The 24,446-nt window shown below is 44.4% G+C and overlaps 1 protein-coding gene across 1 annotated transcript; it reads left to right on the forward strand.

Moving 5' to 3' along the window:
- The first annotated feature begins 674 nt into the window (after positions 1-674).
- Positions 675-23,035, forward strand: LOC140135069 (L-amino-acid oxidase-like). Its single transcript, XM_072156087.1, has 7 exons — positions 675-750; positions 5,004-5,224; positions 5,701-5,810; positions 7,005-7,206; positions 7,817-7,882; positions 13,373-13,500; positions 21,216-23,035. The coding sequence occupies exons 1-7, from the start codon at positions 738-740 to the stop codon at positions 21,997-21,999; spliced, it is 1,524 nt and encodes a 507-aa protein (XP_072012188.1). The 5' UTR covers positions 675-737; the 3' UTR covers positions 22,000-23,035.
- Positions 23,036-24,446: the final 1,411 nt, after the last annotated feature.

The raw sequence follows: 24,446 nt of genomic DNA on the forward strand, positions 1-24,446 counted from the left end.
AAGACTATATAGATGAAATGATTAATTGGAAATGATATATTATGAACTTATAGGGAATGATGTCCAATTTAATTTAATAGGTGTATCATATTATTTACTCAGGGGTGTGTATTGAAATATACTGAGGAGTCGCAAGGTAATATTTGATTTATGGAGAGGGCACAGTATGGTCTTTGTTATGGGGGTATATTTGATATTTGTGGGGGGCACAGTGTGGTCAGTTGTGTTGTGAGTGGTAAATATTATTTAGGAGCACAGTGTGGCACCCCAGTCCGACCCTGACCACATCCCAGTAGCCTCTTTAGAAAATTTGCATATCAAGGGCAATAAAGATTCTAAAAGATTGTGGGGACATGAGGATTAGCTATTACAAGGGCTATTCTCACATACAATAGAGGCACCTACCACCCAATCTACCTTAATAAGTAGATCCGTGGTGGTAGGTTTCCTTTAAGAAGTGATTGGACAAATATTTCTGGCTTGACAAGAATCATCTCTTCATCAGGATAATCCTACGGTCTCAGTTTAAACTAAGATGTAAACTAAGAATTTGTACCTGAGGCAATCTGTGTGATGCAACCCTTGATAAAATTGTGTGTCACATCATAACTAGATGCATAGTACCTGGAACTAATTATTCAAAACAGCCGAGGTCCCTCCCACCTCCCTGAATGATGACTATATAAGAATCATTACCCAATGGACACTCAGATTGGAACACTACAGTAGAGGAAGAGATGGACATGTTTGGTATGTGGTATCTTTTCCTTTGTTACTTCTCTTTTGTATATTGCTAAATATCTTATAGGAGGGCTGTTAGGAAGCAATAAATAATAGGCACTTGACCAATGACAAGAAAGTTTGGGGTTGAAAAATTGGTAGTCGTGTTACTTCTTATGGACGCCTCAGTGAAAATATAGAGGGATCATAAAGGGATTTTACTTCTCCAAGCGTTTAACAATTGGAGTTAGACAGCAGAAAGAGTCTAAAAGAGGAGGCTGAAAATGTGTGCAATATGTAATATAAGGTGCACATGTATTACATTCACTTCAATGGGGTGTCCAGGGCAGCCAAGACTTAAAATGTTGTGGCTCGTGTGTTAACACTTCATATTACTAGTAGTTGCTTGGAAATTATAATCATACTATCCCAGTTCTGTGTTAAGAGTTTTTGCATCAGTGTTTTGCAATCACTCTGAAGAAGAAGTCCTATAGGGTAAAGGATGGAAGAAGACCAGAAACTGGATGTCCTTGGGCAGGTTTAAAGGGACTCCATCCCCAGTTTTTACACCAATTAACTGCTCCCTAGGGTAGGATATGAAATGTCCATAACAGAATTTACTCTTTAATGTGAAATCTCATTAGTTTACTTATAAAAACGACATCCAATGTCCTATGCAAAATAGCTGAGAAGAGCCACTTTTTGTCTGAGATAAGTTACTCTTAGAGGCTGCAGGGAGAGTGTCAATGCAGATTCCTCTATATATTCCTCTATAGAACTATATAACTATCTGATATTGGATGAAGATCTCATTGTTTAAATCACAACCTACTCTGAGCTACAAAACTGGAGAAATAGGTAGTTAAATACTGCACATAGAAGGGAATAGCATCATTATCTAAAGCTCAAATTTCACTGAGTTTCATGTTTTTTTAAACTTTTTGTAGCTCACCAAACCACAATTTTAATAGGTTATGTTTTAAAAGGTTATCATCTTTTAAATGAGCCCAAGACAGGGTTGCCTGAAGTGATACTTTGGCTACAGTCTCCAAAAGTGAATTATCTCAGGCAAATGGTCACTCTTCTCAGCTCATTTGCACATGACTTAAAGAAAATCGACCATTTGATTTCATGCGTTATGAACCAAACATACCTTGAGAACCAGTGGCATAACTAGAGTCCTCTGGGCCCCGGGGCAAAATCCCTAGCAGGGCCCCCTCCCACCCAACGGTTACCACCATTATTTCAACAAAAATATCAACAAATACCGTTATTGTAATAATAAGCAATTTACAGTGCCTAATATTTGCAGTGACCAATGTTAGAGGTATTGAAATGCAAAGGACAATATCACCAAATAATACTTCTACACCATCACAACAGAAAAATATCACCACCAAATATATCTGTAGTATATCCAAAGACCAATATACTACAGTGACATTATAGTAGCTTAGCAGAGAGAAAACAACCACAGACTTGATTATAGGTCACACTAACATTTCAGCAGGGTAATAATACTCCGCTTCATTTTATTAGCCTGAGACTTTTTTCAGGAGTAAAATTCACTTTACAAGCACTTTACAGCAGGCATACATCGGCGCCGTACTACAGGGAAAGATAGGACATGTACTTTCTTTCTCCCGGGAACGGAACGGTGCGGCACGTGTACTGCACCATACTGCTCCGTGTGCCCATTGCCGTCTATGGGGGAAGTATACACGCCATATATAGGCGGTATATATATGGCCCCCATACGTTTGTGTGAATGTAGCCTTAAAGGGTTATTCTCGTCTGGGCACTCACATTCAGTTTCATTAATTTGCCATATGTAAACATTTCTTCAATTAGATGTTATTAAAAAAATTGTTCCTGTGTGAAGATAATTTCTCTTAAATGTAGTGATTTGGTCCCTTAGAAACGAGATAGCTTCCTCGGATACGGCCACCTCTGCTGCAGTGATTGCACAAAGAAACAAAAGGTTATTGTATATAAAATGTCCGGGAGTTACTACATATCGCACAGCCGTCCTGTGGTAATGATTGCTGAATCCTGGTGGTCCTGCAGGGCTCAATAGCACACGTCTGGCCACCGCTGCCAGAGTGTGACGTGGTCGTATCCGAGGAAGCCATCTCGTTTCTAAGGGACAACATGGCTACATTTATGAGAAATTATCTTCACACAGAAACATTTTTTTTATTAACATCCAATTGAAGAAATGTTTACATATGACAAATGAATTAAATTAAATGTGAATGCCCAGATGGGAATACCCCTTTAATGTGTTCTCTGGACTCACCACTGATGCCTTGATGGAGTCTTTCTCCTTCTCAGTCGCATCTTCCAGACGACGACTTCTGTCCACCACTCTCTGTAGCGAATGCAAAACAGACATATTTGGTATCATCATAGTTTATCCATCAAACCCTTTATGCCCTTTTCAGAATAATAATGCCTCTGCCTTCTTGTTATTTTATAACATTACCCTGCTCTCCCTATTTGTTTTTGTTTCCCTCCCCTTAAGTTCCCTCTTTTAGAGTTTCTGTCCCTTCCTTTTTACTTCCATATTATCCCATGTTTAATGCCCCATTTTTTTTGTAAGCCCACCTTTGCTCTTCTAACTTGTAAATGCCCCGTCATAACTATTTTTTTCTCTTCTGCCCTCATTCTTTATTAATGCATCCTCCTTTTGCCTCCATTTATAATACCCCATTTTGCCCCATTCATAATTCCCCCTCTATATTGCCCACAATTCATAATGCCCCTATATATTGCCCCCTCTATATTTCCCCCATTCATAATGCTCCTTCTATATTTTTTTTATATGTTAATGGGGGAGTTTTATCATAACAGGAATACTGGAAAGCATATCTTTCAACCTACTTAAAGTTTCTGGTAGTTAAGTGGGGATAAATCTGGTAACAAAGCCCCTTGAAGCTGGCCAAATATTTTTTCGATAGCTTTAAAGTGAACCTGTCACCTGATTTTGAAAATACCTTTGTCAGCATTCCAAATCATTTCAGTACTTTGTAAAACTTATTTTCAGATTTCCTGGCTGCCTGCCAGCAGTGTGTAGTGAGTCTAGGTAGTGTGTGGTTATGTGTGTGTGTGTGTGTGTGTGTGTGGGGGGGGGTGCATAGCCTGTTCATGCCTTGCTATCAGTCTCTTCATTCGAAAACCTGTGAAAACTGTTGATCTTGTAGCATTACTCAATCCCCAAAAAGGAGGAGATAAAAAGGGAGAGGAAAGCAAAGACTCAAGTCCAGCAATAAGCACTAGTTTTCTCATGAACATATTTAAGACATATTGGGGATGATTTATCATTTGTTTTCCTAGGCTTTTATGGAGTAAAAAAGTCTCAAAGTAGTCACATTGAGGTTTTTTTTACTGCTAAAACATCACAAGGCTATTTCCAACTGTTTATTAATCTGGTGTGACCATAGAACTACTGCTATTGCAACACTATGCAAGGCCAGATTCATGACTTTTGCAAAAAGTCTCATAAAAAAGTCTCATAGTTACTCCAGTGCTGCTGCTGTCTGTCCTGGGACTTGTCCTGCTCCGACACGCATGGCTCACATCTGGAACTAAACTGGGTGGGAAAAAAAAGCTATTGTCAAAATCCCCTGGCAGCAGCTTATCTCCTAGAACCATAGTAGCGATAAACTGACATCCATGTTGCAAGGTCTTCATAGACATTAAATGAAAGGCCAGTCCTGTCAACATCATTGGGTATTACCAATCCTCTAAACAGCAGATATTATATAATATGGTTTATAATAAGTTTTTTTGTCTTTTTGTAAATATATTAGAAAAAAAATAAAAAAAAATAAAACAAAGTAGCCAAATGGATCTTGCTGATTAATGTGGAACTTCTGATGTATAAACTCGTTTACATGGTGAGAGGTACACCGGATAGTTTCTCTTTGATCTGGGATGTGTGGGTAACAGCCCAGACTGCTTCGAGAGAAGAGGAGGGATAGCTCCGTATGCGTGAGGTGTGAATGAGTGGGTGAATGTGTGTTCTCTGTCCTAGGGAGGATATGGCCCTTGCTGGGGCAACTATCTCTCTGTTGTTGCCTCACTGGCTGATGCAATTATCCTATGTTGATATTTTCATGCCTTGTACTTCCCTGAGGCGGATGTTTGCCTTTGTGCACCGTTGTATTCTTGGAAAATAAATTCTTAAAAAAAAAACATATGAACCAAACAAGTGACTACCCACATCATATGATACCATATGTGATAACCTGCATTATTGTGATGATATCCTTTTACCACAGTATTTCTTCCCCTGATACTTTGGATATCGGCTGCTAGCGCAAAGACTGAATTGAGCACTTTAGAAGAATGCCTTATGGACCCGGAATATGATGAGTTATTGAATATTGTCAAAAATGGATTACCCTCATCCAAGACACATAAACACAATCACATTGTGATTGTTGGTGCTGGAATTTCTGGACTCTCCGCAGCTAAAACATTGCGAGATGCTGGATATACGGTAAGATGGTTATTAATAAACTCTTCTGATAATTATAATTATTCCTTTATGTATATAGTGCACACAGATTACACAGAGATACACAGAACTTTCCAAATCAGTCCCTGTCCCCTTGGGGTTCACAATCTAATCAACCTACCAGTATGTTTTGGAGTGTGAGAGGAAACCGGAAGACCCACACAAACACGGAGAGAACATACAAACTCTTTGCAGATGTTGACCCTGGGACTTGAACCGAGGTCCCCATAAACTGAATATTTAGGATTACATTTCTTACACTCCTCACTGACAGGTTATATTACCTAAATGATATTGTACCACTAAAAGTCATACTATGCGAAAAGTGCAGGAGCTAATAAAAGCTACTTTGGGACCAAGTCATGGCCCTCTGCTGTATACACTGGTCCCTTTTATATAATATGTAATTGCTTTACAAAGCCAAAACGGTGCCAATATCATATGCATCATGCTTTTAGGTAACTGTGCTGGAAGCTGACAACCGTCCTGGAGGTCGTATCAGGACACATAGAGATCCAGAGGGCTGGTATGGAGAACTTGGACCCATGCGTATACCAGTGAAACACAGGTAACAGAGTTGAAGAATTATTTGGAGATCAGTTATTAATAGTAATCCGAAAACTGGCCTCTGCATGTTAAGTGTAAAGTGTCCCCTATGTGCTTTCCTGCATAGGACACATCTAAAACACTCATAGTCCTTAATGAATCATCTCAAGTCTATTGCAGCCCATTGCCATAAAATTACAGGAAGGTACAGAGCCGTCTACTTGGTAGACCATCTTATTAGAAAGTGTTTTCTTCCTATGATCTGTGGGGAACCTGGCAGTAGATGTTCAGCTTTCCTGCAGCGCCTGCACTGAGTTAACTAAGCATTACACAGTGCCCATTCAAGACAGCGGCCCAGATTTATTAAACCAGTTTTCTGTCGGACTTTGAACATTCTTTTCAGTGCAAACTGCTTGCACAGGTATTTAAGAAGTGTCTGCAACACATATGTGTCGCATGCATTCTGGTGCACAGTCAAACCGTGCGCCACATTTATCATGCAGAATCCAAAAGAAGTTTGTTGAACGCCCTATGTTAAAGGTGCACCAAAAAAAGGAGTGCACTCTGTAAGAGCAGTGGAGGGGGCTCCAGATTCAGGAAGAACGGGCGCCGCAAATCCTAAATCGGGCGCCCCCTGCACCACACACCTAGCACAGTTTACACTGTTTTTGATAAATGTGGGGCAGTATGTTGCCTGTGTAATTCAGGGAAGAATAGGTCCTCCAGAGTGACACACTGGGGCATATTTACTAAGGGACCGGATCTCGTTGTTCATGAATGTGTCGCACACTGCATGTGCCCAAAGTGCATGAACTGTGTGCACCAGAATTTTTCCATCGCACTGGCCGGAATAAATATGACGGCTGATGCGAAAACGCACTGCAATGCCCCTTTCTGTGCACGATATTGTGTTGCAGCGTGTACAGTGCAGCTGTGACACAATACTAACACAATTTCTTCATACATACAAGTGCAAGCGGTTTGCACAAGTAATTATGTGCAGTGTATGCCAGAATTCTGGTGCATAGTTTATCTGGGTCACTTTGTAATTGCTCTGACCAAGGAGCCATTTCCTAATAGGGTTTAAAGAATCTTTTTCTGAACTCCACAATTACAAATGGTCAGATTGGACAATGTTTGTTAGAAATCGCCCATATACAGTAGTCCCAAGCTGTATGGGCTCAACATGATGATGTTCTGTTCTTCCCCCTTTCAGGATTATACGTGAATACATCAGCCAGTTCGGTTTGAAGCTCAACCCTTTTATTTCATCAGATGATGACAATATTTTTTTTTACAACAATATCAGACAAGTGCAAAAGGATGTCGCGAAGAATCCAAATCTGTTTGGATTTAAGCTAACACCAGAAGAAGAAGGGAAATCTATAGATGAACTGTATTACCAGCTGTTAAACAAGGTATATACATCTTTTCTAATTGCGTTGCCCAATATGACCACATGTTCCCATTCATGGATCCATTTAGAGGTGCAATCAAGAGGTTTTCCAGACTAAAAACATTGAACACACATCCATAGTATAGATCTTTGATATTTAATTGGTGGGGCATAACTACCAACAACCCTAGAGATCAGCGATTCTTAGCAACTGATGAAATGGAACAGGACACAGACAGCTCCATTCTTTTTCTTCTATTCATTGATTATTAATAGCAGATCCATGGGAGTGCTGGATGTTAGACCTCCATCATTCTGTTATTGATAACCTAGTGGAGAGAACCTTCTCCGAGATGTGGACTTTGCCAACTTAGTCAAACCCCAGACTTCATCCTGTGGGTATTTAGCAGTATGGTGGTGTCAAACAGCTGTTATAAAGGCGGATATCTTACTTTTGCTATGGGTTCTCCTGCCCTATATGTCCACCATCATGGTTCAAGACCTACCTGCCCCTTTAATGCTCTTCTTAGTGATGTGCAGATCAATCAAGCCCCATATCCTCCATTGTATGCCACCAGCTGTAATAAGGGACACATCAGAAATGTTTCAGAAATAAAACTTGTTCTTTTCAGGTTGTTGCAAGAGCAAATGGAAATTGTTCTGCATTGCTGGATGAATTTGATCAAGCTTCCAAACAGGTATGACAGTACAAGTCACATATCACATGTATATACACACTCCATCATCTACCCAGTCTATGAATGTGCAGACACATGAAATGAGGTAAATTCAGGGCTGCTGAGGTAAAACCTATACCGCAAAAGACCAAAATTGTCATGGTAACACAAGTGACCTCTTATTCTGTAATATTTTGGATAATGGTATTACTTTTTTGTTATACACACCCCTCTAGACTACCCAACTTGGGCTCGATTCACATCACGTTTTTTGTGTAAGCTAAGCACATACATCAGGAAAGCACCCGATGTATACGCTAATACGCTAATCGTATACATTCACAAATAGCGGCAGACGGAGGCACAGTTGTGGCTCTGGTCACTAAACATTTGCCAAAAAAATAGGATGGAAAGACGTAGAAAGCTACATCTTTCCATCATGCAGCCTCCCCCTGAGCTACAAACCCGCTCAGCGAAGGCAATGGATGGCCATGAGGAGCGGATGCAGTGTATTGCATCTCTACCCACAGCCCCATCAAGCGCATACGCCGCTCATCAGGACCGGGACTGCATGCATAATAGAAGACCTTAAATCTCCCAACCACGCACAAAATGGGACACCTTAGTGTTCAATAACCTCCTGCTCCTTTCAATGCCCGCCCCGTCTCTAGCCCCTTCCCAAATAGCCCTAGGTATAATCTCAGACCAAACCAGCACAAACCTGGAGAAGAAGGAAGATAACCACTCCAGGTTTGCGCTGGTTTGGTCCGAGATTAACTCCCCCAACCTAACCGAACACAAGTCATTACCAGCAAGGTGCAAAACAAGAATCGAGGGCCAAACGGAGTATTGACTGATGTCCACCAACTCCGGCAACGCCTTCCGCCATCAGCATGTGAGAAAAATTCAACCCCCCGACTCTAATTGCTAAAAAGTTATTAACCACCAACAACGGACATGCCAACCCCCCCACCTGACGCAATGATACCCAACAACCCCGCCCAAAGATATCCGTCTTTGAACGACGAATACGAAAACGCAAGCCCCCGACACCAAACATCATCATACAACAATCCAAGTCTGGTCGCACTTGAAGGCACCAACTCAGAAATCCGCAAAGTGCCAAAAAACAAAAGCCGCATTGAACAAAGTGGCCTCAAAGACATCCCGACACACTGTATCCAATATAGCTAATAAGCACGTAAGGACCGAATAAGAAGCAGGGCGGCGGGTTTCCCGACGGACTGAATCCTTCTTCCAGCCCTTAATGGCCTGTTTTATGAAAAAACACTGGGTCACATCCAACCACCCATGAAGAAAAAAGCTACACTTGCCAAATGATGCTGCGCACATAAACCCAACACACCCCGTTCCCTTAAGCCTTCCAAGTAACTGAAAGTAATGTCTAAGCGAGCATGTGCGTCTGCTGAAAGGCCCACGACCCCCGCCAATTCGGACCATTCCGCCCAAGCTTTACCATGTGCTGCCCAAGTAGACAGAGCAACTGATGACTGAATTAAAGGCAGAAGTTGGCCTCCAGGGTTGACCACAGGGAACCTGGGCACGGGATCCCCTCAACCAATTAAAACGTGAAAGGGCGTCAGCAATACTATTTTCAATCCCTGGCACATGACGAGCCTTAAAAACAATATTACACTGCAAGCATCGTAATACAAAATGTTGCAACAAACACAACACTGGAAGGGAGGAAGAAGAGAGGCTGTTCACTGCTTGCACCATATTGTCAGGCCAAAAAACAACGCCATTTCGCCATTTCTTTTCACCACAATCTGTTTTTTCAGCTGACAAGGGGACCCCAAATTTCTGAGCCAGATATTGGAAGGATGCAAGCAAATAGGCCGAATGACCCGAGCCACGGGGCCCCACAAAAAGAAAGTCATCCAAATTATGCATAACCAGTGAGGAGGATGTTTCGTGCTTGAGGACCCACTCCAGAAAAGTGCCAAAGACCTCAAAGTAATAGCAGGAAATGGAGCAGCCCATAGGCAAGCACATGTCATAAAAAAATTTGTCATCCAGCTGGCAACCCAATAGGTGAAAACAATCAGAATGTACGGGCAAGAGCCTAAAAGCAGACTCTATATCTGACTTAGCCATAAGGGCTTCCGGACCCGCTGCGCAAACCAAGGAGATAGCCTTATCAAAGGAAACATACGACAAGGACACCAACTTTTGGTCTATACCACCGTTGACTGGATAAGCCTGAACTTATCCTTTTTGGGAACTACCCCCAAGGGAGAAACTCGCAAGTTAACAAAGGGAGGCGAACTATAAAGGCTTGACATCCTCCCTATCTCAACTTCCTTAGTGACCTTGCTGCGAGCCACTTCAGGCAGATCCATAACTAATATAAAATTTTTAGCAAAAACCGGGGAGTCACTGGGGATGAACGGTATAAAAAAAACAAAGGAAAAACCCATTCTAACTAGTGCGGCCTCCGCCTTCTTGGGATACAGGGCGAGCCATGGCAGCATCCATTGCACGCGAACCGGCGTCCTCTGGCTTACCACTACTGTGAGAGTGGGGGGACGGCCCCTCCACAGTTGGAACATTCGTGCCTGAATTTGCACGACCCATAGAAGCGACAATGTCCTTCATTAAACATCCAGCATGTTCCCGACCTGCGAGCCGCCCCCGGCCCAAGGGAACCTGCAGCGGCTGGGGACGATGAAGAGGAGGAGGTCATCATTATACGTAGCCACACATCCATGGCCTTAGTATCCAAACCAACATCCGACCTTTGTGACAGCCACTGAAAATAATATCTAAATAGACAAAAAGCTGTGGGGCTTTTTCAGGCACAGCCCAACATCGAAAATGCCTGAATCCAATTGTTGAAAGTCTTTGCCACCTTAGGCTTTCTTTCCACACCACGCTCAAAACAGCGTTCCCTATCTACCGTCACCGAATCCACTGACACCAAGGACCAGATATCCACATAATCATTGCGAAAAACCTTTTCTTTTTTGTCATCTGAAAGATGATAGCTGAGAGGAGACCCGCCACAAAAGTAGGTATCCCTAAAGGCCGGTACGGATGGGGTGAAGGTGGATGTGGAAGCTTCTGCTGTGGCTTTTGCTATCGAGGGTTACGACTGTGCAGCCGGAGGCCCTCCAGACATTGACCCCAACAAGGACCTGAAGGACGTTAACAATGCAGAATCAGACCCAAAACCACCCCACGCCTGCAAGCAGGCCGACTCACCAGTTGCTGACGAAGGCCGTGGAGCTGAGGTCGACCTCTCAGAAGCTGTAACTGCCATCACTGTTGAAGGACCAGGAACCGTTTCCCTGCGGGAGCGATGAGATCCTGCCAAGCCCCGGCGGGACCTGCTTCCTCCATGTCGCCTTTTTGGAGACGGAGTACCCGACGATCCTGAAGAAGCATGACGTGATGAACGTGAAGATCCAGATCGTGAGGAGGACCTACGGCCTCGGGAGCGGCGCCCTTTTTTCTGCCCTGATTGGGAATGATCAAATCCAACAGATGGGGGAGCTAAGGATATGGGCACCAAATCCAAATGCCACTGCAAAATCCTGTGCCCCAAAATGTAAGTATCAAAAAATACAAATTGGTACAAGCAATTATAAATATTAAATAAATTTTATTAGTTATGCAAAAAATTATTAATAACAGCAAATTTACATAGCATGGTAGTTGTACAATGGGAATACATGATTAAAAACAGTGCATAGCCACATATAGAACAAGCAAAGTGCCATAGGGAATAAAATGAATCCGTATGGAGTAGGAGACCTAGTAACTAGAGGTAGAAGACAGCTATATACAAGCCTTAGCTTGCTAACATGGACGGCTCTAAAACAATACTAGAAAGTCATTACCATACCAGGATACCGGGTGTGCACTGTGTGGCCCCAACACGTGTTTCGCCCACTGGCTTTCTCAAGGGGAGAAATTAATTTAATAAATTGATTTAATATTTATAATTGCTTGTGAGCATAGTACCAATTTGTATTTTTTGATACTTACTGATTGGGAACGAGAAGCCACCCGGCACCTGGACGAGGTGGAGTGACGACTGTAGCTAGAACTGGCCTTAGACCTCACTGAGGAGGCCCGCCGCTGACCCTGCGCCAGCATGTTCCCTGGGCCCAAGTCCCCAGCCATCAGTTTAGCGACCAGAGGGGCAGACACCACCAAGGTGTTCGGGTCAAGGGGCGTGAGATCCGGTCCTAAGATGTCTTCTTCAGAGGCAGCAGCATCATCAAAGTTGGCAGACCCAATGATGGAGGTAGGCTGGGGGTTAATATCAAAGGCAGGAGGATGCCTAGGTTGTACATTACGGGCTGAGGCCAGGGGCTGGGTGGGAAGTTGTAAACAAGCTGCCCCCAGGCCTGGTGCCATAGCTAGGGCTGGGAGTGAGCGGGATGTGGGTCTGTGGGGGGGACTGCCACTAGCTGCTGTGCGTGTGGCAATGCAGCTCACGCTGGCAGTGCGGGAAGGAGGTTTAACCCCTCCCATCCCGGCTCCAGCACTAACTAAAGGCCTCCGGCCCCGGCCAGAGGATGATTTGGCCGGCACCGGAGTGGGGGCAATGAAATCGGGGGACTCCGTTCTCCTCACCACCACTTCCGGTCGCGGTGTCGGAGACAGGGTGGCTGCGGACAATGGGGTTGTCACGGCCGCCTGCGCTGAAGGGGACAAGCGCTGTGGCGGCCGCAACAGCCTACCTGAACGGCGCACATCAGGAGCCGGAGGATCTGACGACAACGATGTTCCAGCCTGTGACTCTGCAAGCAGGGAGGACAGCCAGGCGGAGCCTTCGGCATGGAGGCGCTGGCGGACGGCGTCATCTGAAGCCATGGTAATGCTGAGGTCTTTGCTGGAGAGGATTCTGCACGGAGAAGGATTCCAGAAAGAGGGTGAGTGACATCACCAGCCCTCTTTTAAGCCCTAGGTCCTGCCCCCCAGGTGTAGCTACTAGTTGCCCTGCCCCCAGTCACGTAGCCCGCGAACACCAATGCCGACAGGCTTCTTAAAGGGGAAGTGACATTCACCCCTGGCTGACCTCACACTGCCTGCAGTCCCTAGCCCAACGGCTATATACCTACGGGCTGACAATGATGTCACTGTCCATATTATGACAGTGACATCACTAGGGAAACATCCAGTTCATGGGCAGCAGCCAATCGAAGGCTGCAGGCAACGTACACTCATCCGCCTGCATTCAGGGGGGTCCTCAGGCGACGTATACCACATGGCCTTATGATGTATGGCACAAAACGTGATGTGAACCCAGCCAAAAGGAGTTTTGTAGGGCAACATTAGCTGCACCAGAACACTGGCTCTACATAAGCTTCTTGAAGTGGCTATATGGCAGTGTTTGTATGTATCCTAGAGACATTACATTTCTGGCAATTATCATGGGGTTATTTTTGGGTACTTCCCCATACGGGATGAAAGATTTCAGGCAATGTTATTCTGGATGGTACAGAAGTAACTTATTTGTTTTATGCTTCATTTACACAGTCTTTCCTGGTGGATGAAGGGCATCTAAGTGCAGAAGCTATACGAATGGTGGGGCACTCACTGAATGCTAATGGAATCTTCTTTACATCTTTCCTGGAATCAGGATTGACTCTCCTTACTAACACTGGGTAATGTTAATAAGTTTGTTCATCAATGTTAGTATACTCATGATTGTATTCCTCCAACCATGACCATATTGTTACCACTGTCATGTTTGCCCATGCAAGATTTAATAAGTACTAGCTGTAGGTAGGCGTCACCCGGGATAGTAAATAACTGCTCTTAGCTGTAACAAAATGGAATGGGTTAACAAAAATATTTTATATCTATCTATAGACGGTCTCTAACTGTCTCTGTCACTGACCGTCTCGGTCACTGACAATGTCTGCCTCTGGCAGTCCCTTTCAGTTACTGCCTGTCTCTGGCAGTCCCTTTCCATGACTGTCTGTCTCTGGCAGTCCCTTTCAGTGACTGTCTGTCACAGGAAGTCCCTTTCAGTGACTGTTTCTGGCAGTCCCTTTCAGTGACTGTTTCTGTCTAGGACACTCTCATTCCAGTGACTGTCTCTGTCACGGGCACTCTCATTCCAGTGACTGTCTCTGTCTCAGGCACTTTCATTCCAGTGACTCTCGGTCTCGAGCTCTCTCATTCCAGTGACTCTCTGTGTCTCTGACACTCTCATTCCAGTGACTGTTTGTGTCTCTGACACTCTCATTCCAGTGACTGTCAGTGTCTCTGACACTCTCATTCCAGTGACTGTTTGTGTCTCTGACACTCTCATTCCAGTTACTGTCTGTGTCTCTGACACTCTCATTACAGTGACTGTCTGTGTCTCTGATACTCTCATTCCAGTGACTGGGGCCCATTTACTTACCTGGTTGTCAGAGTTCCCTGAAAGTGCATTGCCCAACCAGAATGCACTCTGCCGCGATTCACTAAGAGTTTACCCTCTTCTTCCCGGTGCATGTAAGTGCCTGATGTTGGGACAAAATTTACAAGTTAAATCCCGCACTCAGTCCGAATCAGTCGGATTGTCCGATGGCTCGCCCCCCGATTTGTGCCGCATGAAAGCCGGCACAGCTGCGCCACAATCCGATTGCGTACGACACAATCCCCAGTTAAATATCTGTCCCAGAGGCACAAATCCCGAAAAACGTCGGGAAAACCGGCGAAAGTGTGATCCGCGGACCCTTATTAAATAAGCCCCACTGTCTCTGTCTCGGACTGTCACTTTGTCTATGTGTCAGAAGTGTCTGAGAGCAGAACGGCTCTAGTTGCCTATGGCAACCAATCAGAGCTCAAGTTTCATTTTTCCACAGCTCTTTATAAAATTACAGCTGATCTTTGATTGGTTTCCATGGGCAACTGGAACAGTTTTACCACAGATATATCAGATAAGTCTCCCCCTATCTCTGTCTCTCTCCATATTACCTCACACATAAGCGTCTTATACTCATTGCTTATAGTAACCAATCACAGCTCAGAACTCATATGAATGACCTGTGGCAGAGCAGCAACCAATCACAGCTCAGCTTCCAACTGCCACAGCAGCAGACAATGGCTCCGGTATATGGTGGGTAATAAGTGGATTTTGGAAAGCGTGGGGTGAAAATTTCGACTCAAAACCTGGTCTAAGACATTCCCTGAGTCACAGGCAACAACGGTGTAAAATTTGGTGATTTTAAACGCAACGGTACAGATTCCTTTAGCGGACATACACACATACACTCAGCTTTATAGAGTGCAATAAGTACAACACCTGTGCATCATGTGTAACTACCTATGAATTAATGTACCCAGGTAGGGAAATGGCTTTTCATAAAGTTCTTCTCAGTATCCAAATCTCCAGACCAGGGTGGAGAGCAACATCAATGAGAACCACTCACTACACGCATAACATAACTAAGTGGCTAACCAGACCTGTATTACACAGACATCAGAGGTACCTCTTGCCACCCCCTTACTCTACACCAACACAGTATAGTTCCAGCTTAGTGCCCTCCCTTCTCTCCTTCATATTGTGGTCCCCCCAACAGGTTCCCTCTATACTGTGCCCTGCCAGTAACTCCACTCCATAGTGTGTCCACCCAGAAGCTCAACTTCTTACTGTGCCCCCCAACAGTTCCCGTTAATATTGTGCACCCCAGCTGCTCCCTTTCCCACTGTGCCCCCCAGCAGCTCCCTATCATACTTCATACTATGCCCTTCAAGTGGCTCTCCTTCGCACTGTGCCCCCCAGCAGCTCCCCTTCATATTCCATTCTGTGCCCCATCCACCCTCCAGCAACTCAACCCTTTTTATTGTGCCACCTCCAGCAGCTTTCCCTTCTTCCTATGCCCCCTTCAGCAGTTCCCCTTCTTACAGTACCCCCTCCAGCAGCTCTCGCTTCTGCCTGTGCCCCTTTCACAAGTTCCCCTTCTTACTGTGCCCCCTCCAGAAGTTCCTCCTTCATACTTACTGCTGGAAGACATTGTTCCACAGCCCAGCTGTGTCTCTGGACACTCGGAGAGGACTTTCTATACAGGAATAATGTGGTATATAGTCCATAACAACATAGTGGGTGCTCGATCCCCAGAAGAAACTTCATCCAAATTGTACGCAGCTGAAAAAAGTAGGAAGAGCACTGACCCCAAATTCTGTTGTATATTCTCTTCTGAATCCTGCTGAAAATTCTGCTGAATCTTATCAACTATTGACAAGAAGGAAAGTAAAACACTTAGTTACAAGAATACACTTAAGTCAAGATGGTCATTCAACCCCTCTTGACTGTCTTCATGACTGTCTTCACTTAAGTGTATTCTTGTAACTAAGTGTTTTACTTTCCTTTTCGGCAATAGCTGATAAGCTTCAGCAGAATTCAGAAGAGAATATATAACAGAATTTTGGGTTAGTGCTCTTCCTACTTCTTTCAGCTGCGTACTACTACACCTATACTAATGTAGATCAGAGCACATCACTACTACACCTATCCTACACTAGAGTATAGAACATCACTACTACACCTATCCCACACTAGACTATAGCAAAGCACTATTACACCTATGCTACACTAGGTAATAGCACAACACTTCTACACCTATCCTACACTCGGCTATAGCACAGCACTACTACACATATCTTAAACTGGATTATAACACAACAATACTACACCTATCCAGTATATAAGGATAAAGCATACAACTATGCCTATTTTGTATATATCTACAGCAAAGTATTAATATTCTTGTCCTGTATATATGGGTACAGCACAGTACTACTACCCCTATCCTGTATATATGTACATCACTCAATTCTACTATTACCATGTTGTATATACAGACACAGCAAAGTACTCTTACTCATATTCTGTATATGTGGGCTCAGTACTCCTACTCCTATCCTGTATATATGGATACAGCATAGCACTACTACTTTTATCCAGTATACCACAGCTACTACTCCTATCTTGTGTATAAATATATGGGCACAGCACTGCACTACTACTTCTCTCCTGTATATTCATGTAGACAAATTTTGGTACCCCTCTTTTAGTGAAAGAAAAACCCAGAATTAAAAAACAGGCCTGGATAGAAATCATGGTTCCCTTAAAGGTCATCTACCACCAGGATCAAGGATTGTAAACCAAGCACACTTCCATGCTGGTGTGTGCTCCCTTTGGCAGGATCTGCTCTTCTTTAATCTTCCTATCCTCTTAAGGCAATCACTGTAATCAAACAATTTCTGTAACTGTCAATGATACTTCTGCAATAGAGATGAGCAAGCACTAAAATGCTCGAGTGCTCGTTACTGGGGTCAAACTTTTCCCGATGCTCATATCGAATAACGAACCCCATTGAAGACTCGAGCAATTTTCACTGAAAGAACACATTGAAAGAACACTGAAGAAGAACACATTGCAGATGTTTGCAGATGTTTTCACTGAAAGAACACATTGAAAGAACACAGTGAAGAACACATTGCAGATGTTCCGTACATCTGCTAACTTATCGGAAGACGCGCGCGCCCAACGGTGTTCTTCACAATAGTATATGAAGAACAATATGTGTGAAGAACACATTGCAGATGTTTCCGATAAGCTAGCAGATGTTCGGAACATCTGCAATGTGTTCTTCACTGTTCTTTCTGTGCTCGGGCTGGGCTGTGATGTGATCAGGGTCGGACTGTTGGTCCTGCTCCAGCCCACTCCGCTCCAGCCTCGACTTCAGCCCCTGCTCCTCTCCTCCATGCCCGCTCCAGCCCCCGCTCCGCTTCTCCATGCCCGCTCCGTGATGCCCACTCCGCTCCTCCATGCTGCTCTAGCCCCGCTCCGCTCCTCCATGCCCGTTTCAGCCCACTCTCCGCTCCTCCATGCCTGCTCCGTGATGCCCGCTCCTTGTCCTTCATGCCCGCTCCAGCCCCGCTCCGCTCCTCCATGTCCGCTCAAGCCCCCGCTCTGCTCCTCCATGCCCGCTCCGCTCCTCCATGCCCGCTCGGTGATGCCCGTTCCTCCATGCCCGCACCAGCCCCGCTCCTCCATGCCTGCTTCAGCCCCCGCTCCGCTCCTCCATGCCGGCTCCGTGATGACCGCTCCGTTCCTCCATGCCCGCTCCAGCCCCGCTCTGCTCCTCCATGCCCGCTCCAGCCCCCGCTCTGCTCCACTTCAGCCTCCGCTCCTGCATGCCTGATCCAGCCTCCGCTCCGTGATGCCCGCTCCGTTTCGCTCCAGCCCCCGGTACACTCCTCCACCGTTCGGCGCTCGTGTCTTCGGATTAGTTAGCACATGTTCGGAACATCTGCAATGTGTTCTTCACTTTGTTCTTTCACTGTGTTCTTCACTTAAATGATCCTGTGTTCACTGTGTTCACTGTTTTAATTGTATTCTACGCTGTTCTTCACAGTCTTTTCTTAATTAAATGCTCGATCTCGAGCAGGGCAAATACTCGTCCGAGCAACGAGCAGTTCCGAGTACCTAATACTCGAACGAGCATCAAGCTCGAACGAGTATACTCGCTCATCTCTATTCTGCAGGCATTTTGACCAAACAGGTATTTTTGCCCACTCCTCATGGGCAAACTGCTCCAGTTGTATGGGGTTTAAAGGGTGCCTTTTCCAGAAGACATGTTTCAGCTCCTTTCAAAGTCGCTCAATAGGATTTAGCTCAGGGCTCATAGGAGGCCACTTCAGAATAGTCCAATGCTTTCCTCTTAGCCATTCTTGGGTGTTTTTAGCTGTGTGTTTTGGGTCACTATCCTGTTGCAAGACATATGACCTGTGATTGAGACTAAGCTTTCTGGCACTGGGCAGAACATTTCTCTCTAGAATCTCTTGATAGCCTTGAGATTTCATTGTAGCCTGCACAGATTCAAGACACCCTGTGCCAGATGTAGCAAAGAAGCCCCTGAACATAACAGGGTCTCCTCCATATTTCACATTAGGTACAGTTTTCTTTTCAAGATATGTTTAATTCTTCCATCTGTGAACATAGAGATAATGTGCCTGCCTAAAAGTTACATTTTAATTTGACCTGTCCATAGGACATTCTCCCAGAAGCTTTTTGGCTTGTCAAAATATAGTTTTGCAAATTCCAGTGTTGATTTTTAAGATTTGTTTTCAGCAATAGTGACTTCCTTGGTCATCTCTCATCAAGTGTTCTTTGGCTTAAACAACGGATGGTGTGATCTGACACTGATGTTCCTTCACCTTTAATCTCCTTAGAAGTTTCTTGGCTCTTTGTTACCATTTATCTCTTTGCCATCAGTTTTCATCCTGCTGCCACATGCAGGGAGGTTGGCTACAGTCCCAAAGGTTTTACATTTCTGAATAATATGTGAAACTGTAGCCACTGGAATGTCAAGCTGCTTGGAGCTTGTAGATTTTACCTTTAATATGCTTGTCTATAATTTTTTTAAGCTCCTGAGAAACACCATGCCACCAAACAGCACAAAATTGTAGACACCTCTGATGCTAATTAGGGGACACACCTTGACGTACCATGTTCCTTTTCTCACATTTTTTTCAGGGAACCATCATTTCTGTCCAGGCCCGTTTAAGGAGTTTTATTTGTTTAAAAATTTAGTTGATGTATTGGTTGAAAAGCAATGTCTGCGTTCATTTGTTTATTTTCATAGAAATGTAATATATAATAATTTATTTAATTAATCTTTAATTTATATTTTGTTCTAAACTTAAAGGGAACCTGTCACAGCACAAGTACTGTAGGTACACAGCATGTACTATGAAGCGGGAGTAGTACACCCTAGCTTCACAGCACAAGTGCTGTAGGTACGCAGCGTGTACTATAAATTGGAGTGTTGCAGCATCACTGAAGCATTAAAAGAGTAGGTGCTGAGAGCCTCAGATGTGAGTGCTATGTGCATTTCGTTCTCACATCTAGCTATGTATATTCACTGTGGTATCTGTGGGCAGTTTGGTGTCCCAAATCCACCTGGCAGGTTCTCTTTAACAAATCTAAGATTGAGCTGGAACAATCAGGGTCACTAGTCAGACTGAGGGTGCGTTCACAAGTTGTTGAGATGTGGGGTCTTCTGGCCGTTAAAAAAAATAAATCTTTACTCAGGCTTCAGGTCCAAAGAAAAGGCTTGCATTTATTTGCACAAAAATAAAATGTACAGAACAAAAATGCAGATAATTCAGGGGACAGATTGCAGCTACCTTGGAACAAGCAGCTCCCCTGTGGTCAGATCAGACACTCTGACCTAGAGACAATCCATGTACACACAGGTGTCATTAAATACCCAACTATTTCCCTTGAATTTTAAAGGGATACACCCCTGGGTTGCACCTTTAACAACAAACATCACACAAAGATATATTTCTTACTTAATATACAAAATGCCACAATACAATATAATACACAATATAAAAATAAAGGGGAGTTTACAATATACACAAAGTAACCAAAGTTAGAAATGCAAACATAAACCACATGGCTTCAGCTCAGCATCACCTGGCAGTAATCAGGTGCAGCTATATAACCCCAGCTCACCCTCTGCTCAGGTTTTGCACACACAGGTAAGATCAGGTAATGCTGAGTGGTGACTGCTGAACTGGTTTGTCTGGTGAAACAATAGTGGACAGAGACAAAGGTTTGCTGGCCAGCAGGAGGAGAAAAAGAAGAAAAGTTACAAACACACAGAGAAGACAAACAGTTCACCATTCACCCCTCAACACACGTTGCAGTTAAAACTGCATCGCAATCAGCTTTGAGGTGGTTTTAGGTGCAGTTTTGTCAATTGAACAGGTGAAAGACATGAACTGAACGAGTGAATGACATTTGTGGAGCAGGTTTCCCCTTCAAAATCGAATTCACCCATTCAGTTCATGTCTTTCACCTGTTCAATTGACAAAACTGCACCTAAAACCACCTCAAAGCTGATTGCGATGCAGTTTTAACTGCAACGTGTGACCGCACCCTGAAGAGACAGGAAATGTGTATGTGTACAGAGTTGTCTACTGTAAGTCACTACATTGTTATTTCCTATGATTATTAATATGGATCTACTACTATGTGGACACTGTATATTAGAATATTGTTACACCTGGGTTGGGGGATGACTTGGATGGGTTTTGCCTCCTCGCCCAATGCTGAACCCCTAGCTTTATTATTGTGCACTAAATGTTTCTTTTTTCTATCGTGTTGGAGCAGCAAGGTGACCAAGAACTGGTTTCCCCACCTCCGCCTTGTTCTGTCTGCGCTTATGTTGTTGCTGGGTTACTTGTGGGTTACTCTTCAAAAGTTGCTTAAAAAATATTTAAAGTACTAAAATAGATAGATATTTGAAGTATACGTAGTTGAATCCTTAGAACAAACATTTTAAGTATCTTCTACTTATTTTCTCACCAGTTTTGATGAAATCACTGGAGGCTTCGACCAGTTGCCCTTAGCATTTGCCAGACGTCTACCAAATTCCATCAGTCTAAACTCCACTGTAGTCAAAATTATACAGAGCCACAAATCAGTGGTTGTCCAGTACAGGAAGAACAACTCATCCTCTCTCACCAACATATCTGCTGACTATGTCATCATCACCTCCACCGCCAAGGCTACCAGGCGTATAAACTTCAGTCCTCCACTGAGTAATGAGAAGTACAATGCTCTGAGTTTTATTCACTATACAAGTGTCACTAAGATTCTTCTGAGCTGTAATGAGAGATTCTGGGAGAAGGATGGAATAGTTGGTGGAAGAAGTGCTACTGATCGACCTTCTCGTAACATCTACTACCCAAGTCATAACTTCACCAATGGCAGAGGTGTGCTCCTGGCATCATACACTTTAGAAGATGATTCCTTGTTCTTTCTATCACTCAGCGATGAAGAATGTGTTAATATTGTCCTAGAAGATTTGTCCATCATCCATAAAAGACCAAAGGAGGAGTTGAAAAACCTCTGTCCAAAGTATGTAGTGAAGAAGTGGAGTCTGGATCCCTATTCAATGGGAGCATTTGCCTTTTTCACACCGTATCAGTTTGGAGATATGTTTAAAGATTTATCCAGACCAGAAGGAAGACTATACTTTGCTGGGGAGCACACAAGTAGTCCTCATGGCTGGATGGACCCAGCTGCAAAGAGTGGTGTGAGAGCAGCAAGTGAGATCCACCGAGACTGCAATAAGTTTCTCCATAAATAATTTATTTGGGTTGATTGTAAACAAAGTTTAGGTAAGGCTACAGGATTTTTAAAATTACTAATTAGGGGAGATGAAGGTGGGAGGAATCTACCATCAGATCTATTTCTAATGGTAGATTTCTCATGGTAGGTTTCCTTTAAAGAGGACCTGTCACCCATAAATCAGGCACTAGGAGCTGCCTATTAAAGTAAGCAGCTCCTAGTGCTTGAACAAACGCCACAGTGTTAGAAGGACTGTGGCGGAGTACAATGTAATCATCATACCGCTTGCAAAGCTGTCCGACGTATTCATGAGGCGGCGGTCCGAGGTGCTGCCTCTTCTACGGGCCGACCGGCTCGCTCCATAGGCCGGCAGTGACTGCCGGGCGTCATGCGGCAGTCACCGCCCCTAACCACGCCCCAACCCCGGCCCCTCATGAATACATAGGACCTCTTGGCAAGCAGTCCGACGTTTACATTGTACTTCGCCGCAGTAGCACTAGCTGTCACTTATTTGAACACCCCCGGTCCCCTACAGAGGCCACACAATTACGAAGCTCCGATTTGAGGTGTAAGCCTGTGGTCAGGAGCTTGATAGTATTACTACTATAGTTGTGCAAACATGTAAATCACATTTGCTTTAACAGTCCAATGGGTGAACAGCTTAAACGTTACATAACGTTACTTGCAGCATGGCTGCCTTGGGTAGCAGATAAACAATGTCCATTTTCCTAGAAAGAAAAGGCATATCATGCAAACAGAATGTCCATTTCTGGAAAAGAAAGGCATTAAGTGCAAAGATAATAAACTTTTTCCTTTGAGTATCCGGCTAAAAGTCTCTCAGAGTGCTCCTGCAAGTCCATTCTCTGGCCGCAGTCCTTGATGCGGTAAAAAGTGTAGCAAGAAATATGGAGGGAGAGACTGATGTACTGGTTCTCCCTGGGGCAACCCCTAATTGTCTGAGATATATCCCTGGGTAATGGATGGGGAGCCAGTGGTGGTAACAGTCGTGTCCAGGGATCAGACGAAGGCAAAATAAATTATTTTGTGCAAAACAACTTACGGTTCTTTATTGAAAAACAGCAGGCAACGGGCCTAAACAGTCTCACAGCAGATTTGGATTACTGGAGTGGTCTTGGAGAGGGTCCTCAGAAATGGTTCACCAGCCTGGTAGTAGATGCAGGCTGGGATGGAGCTATGTCCAAGTTGTGCAAACTGCAACTCTGAGTCTCCTGACTCTGGCCCTGGGATTAAGTTAAGTGTCAGCACTTAAGGTGTACTGAACACTGTCTCTCTCTTCACTCAGATCATGTGATGAGAGCATGTGCTGAGACTTTGTGGTCTGGACCTGAACTAAGACCATGAGGTCTGGACCTTGTGCTCCTCCCTGCCCAGGGGTTTTATTCTCCTGGTCAGGTAGTAGCACCTCTCCAATCACACTCCAGTGTACATGGCAGAAACATCATTCGTCAATCACTTACAACCACTTAACCATTGCCTGTCCAGATCTACAGCTGCTATTATGTAATATCCAGGTTTTAGAACCTTCATAGAGAGTTTGTGACGCCCCCTAACAGCTCCTGACCTGGAGAGGGTGTTCTTCAAAACTACTCCCCTGCCTATGTATTGGCAGGAGTTTTACACAAGCCTTACTCCTTTACTCCTACGCAAACTGAACCTTATGAAGGTCAAATGCCTCACTGAAATGTCACATTTGGAAGTTTGTATAATAAAAATCAAAATTTGCAACACAGTGGGGCACATTTACTAAGGGTCCGCACAGCGCATTTTCGTCAGGTTTCCCCGACTATTTCCAATTTGCGTCGCATTTAAGTGAGGTTTTTGGAGCACACGAATCCACGGTAGAAATACACTGCCCCCTTCTGTCACCAATAGGGGGTCTCTACAATACACTTTCTCCCTCAGCCACTATATAGGGGGTCTCCACAATACATTGCTCGTCTCAGCCACCAGTTAGGGATGTCACCACAATACAATGCCCCCTCACTCCCCATATAGGGAGTTTCCATTACTCACAGTCTAGGTGCTTCTTCTTGGGGCCCATGATCTCAGGGGTCTTGGCCTTGCACACAGTTTAGGACAAAGTGTACGCAGTGACACTGTGCTGAGCTGCCGTGATGCAGTTGTTGATGCTCTGTCTGGACATGGAAGTGTCTTGATTATGCACATATCAGGAAGATGAGGATCGGGGCGTGGGATCCGATGTGAGCACAACGTATCGCAGCCAGTCTCCAGAGCTAGTCTGTGCGAGTGTGTGAGGCTCCTCTCTTCATGAGCAGTGATGGGGATGGGCACAAAGGGACACCTCATGCTAAGTGGCTGTGCTGTGCATTAACAGCTATTGCACAGCTCCACACTGTTGCTCTCTTTAGCCTGTGGCTCCCTCCTCCTGCTGGCCATGTCCTAGTCAGGACATGCCGTGGTCACTCATGGTTTATTTAATGCAAC

Source organism: Engystomops pustulosus, chromosome 6 (assembly GCF_040894005.1).
Source record: "Engystomops pustulosus chromosome 6, aEngPut4.maternal, whole genome shotgun sequence".
NCBI classification, from domain to species: domain Eukaryota; kingdom Metazoa; phylum Chordata; class Amphibia; order Anura; family Leptodactylidae; genus Engystomops; species Engystomops pustulosus.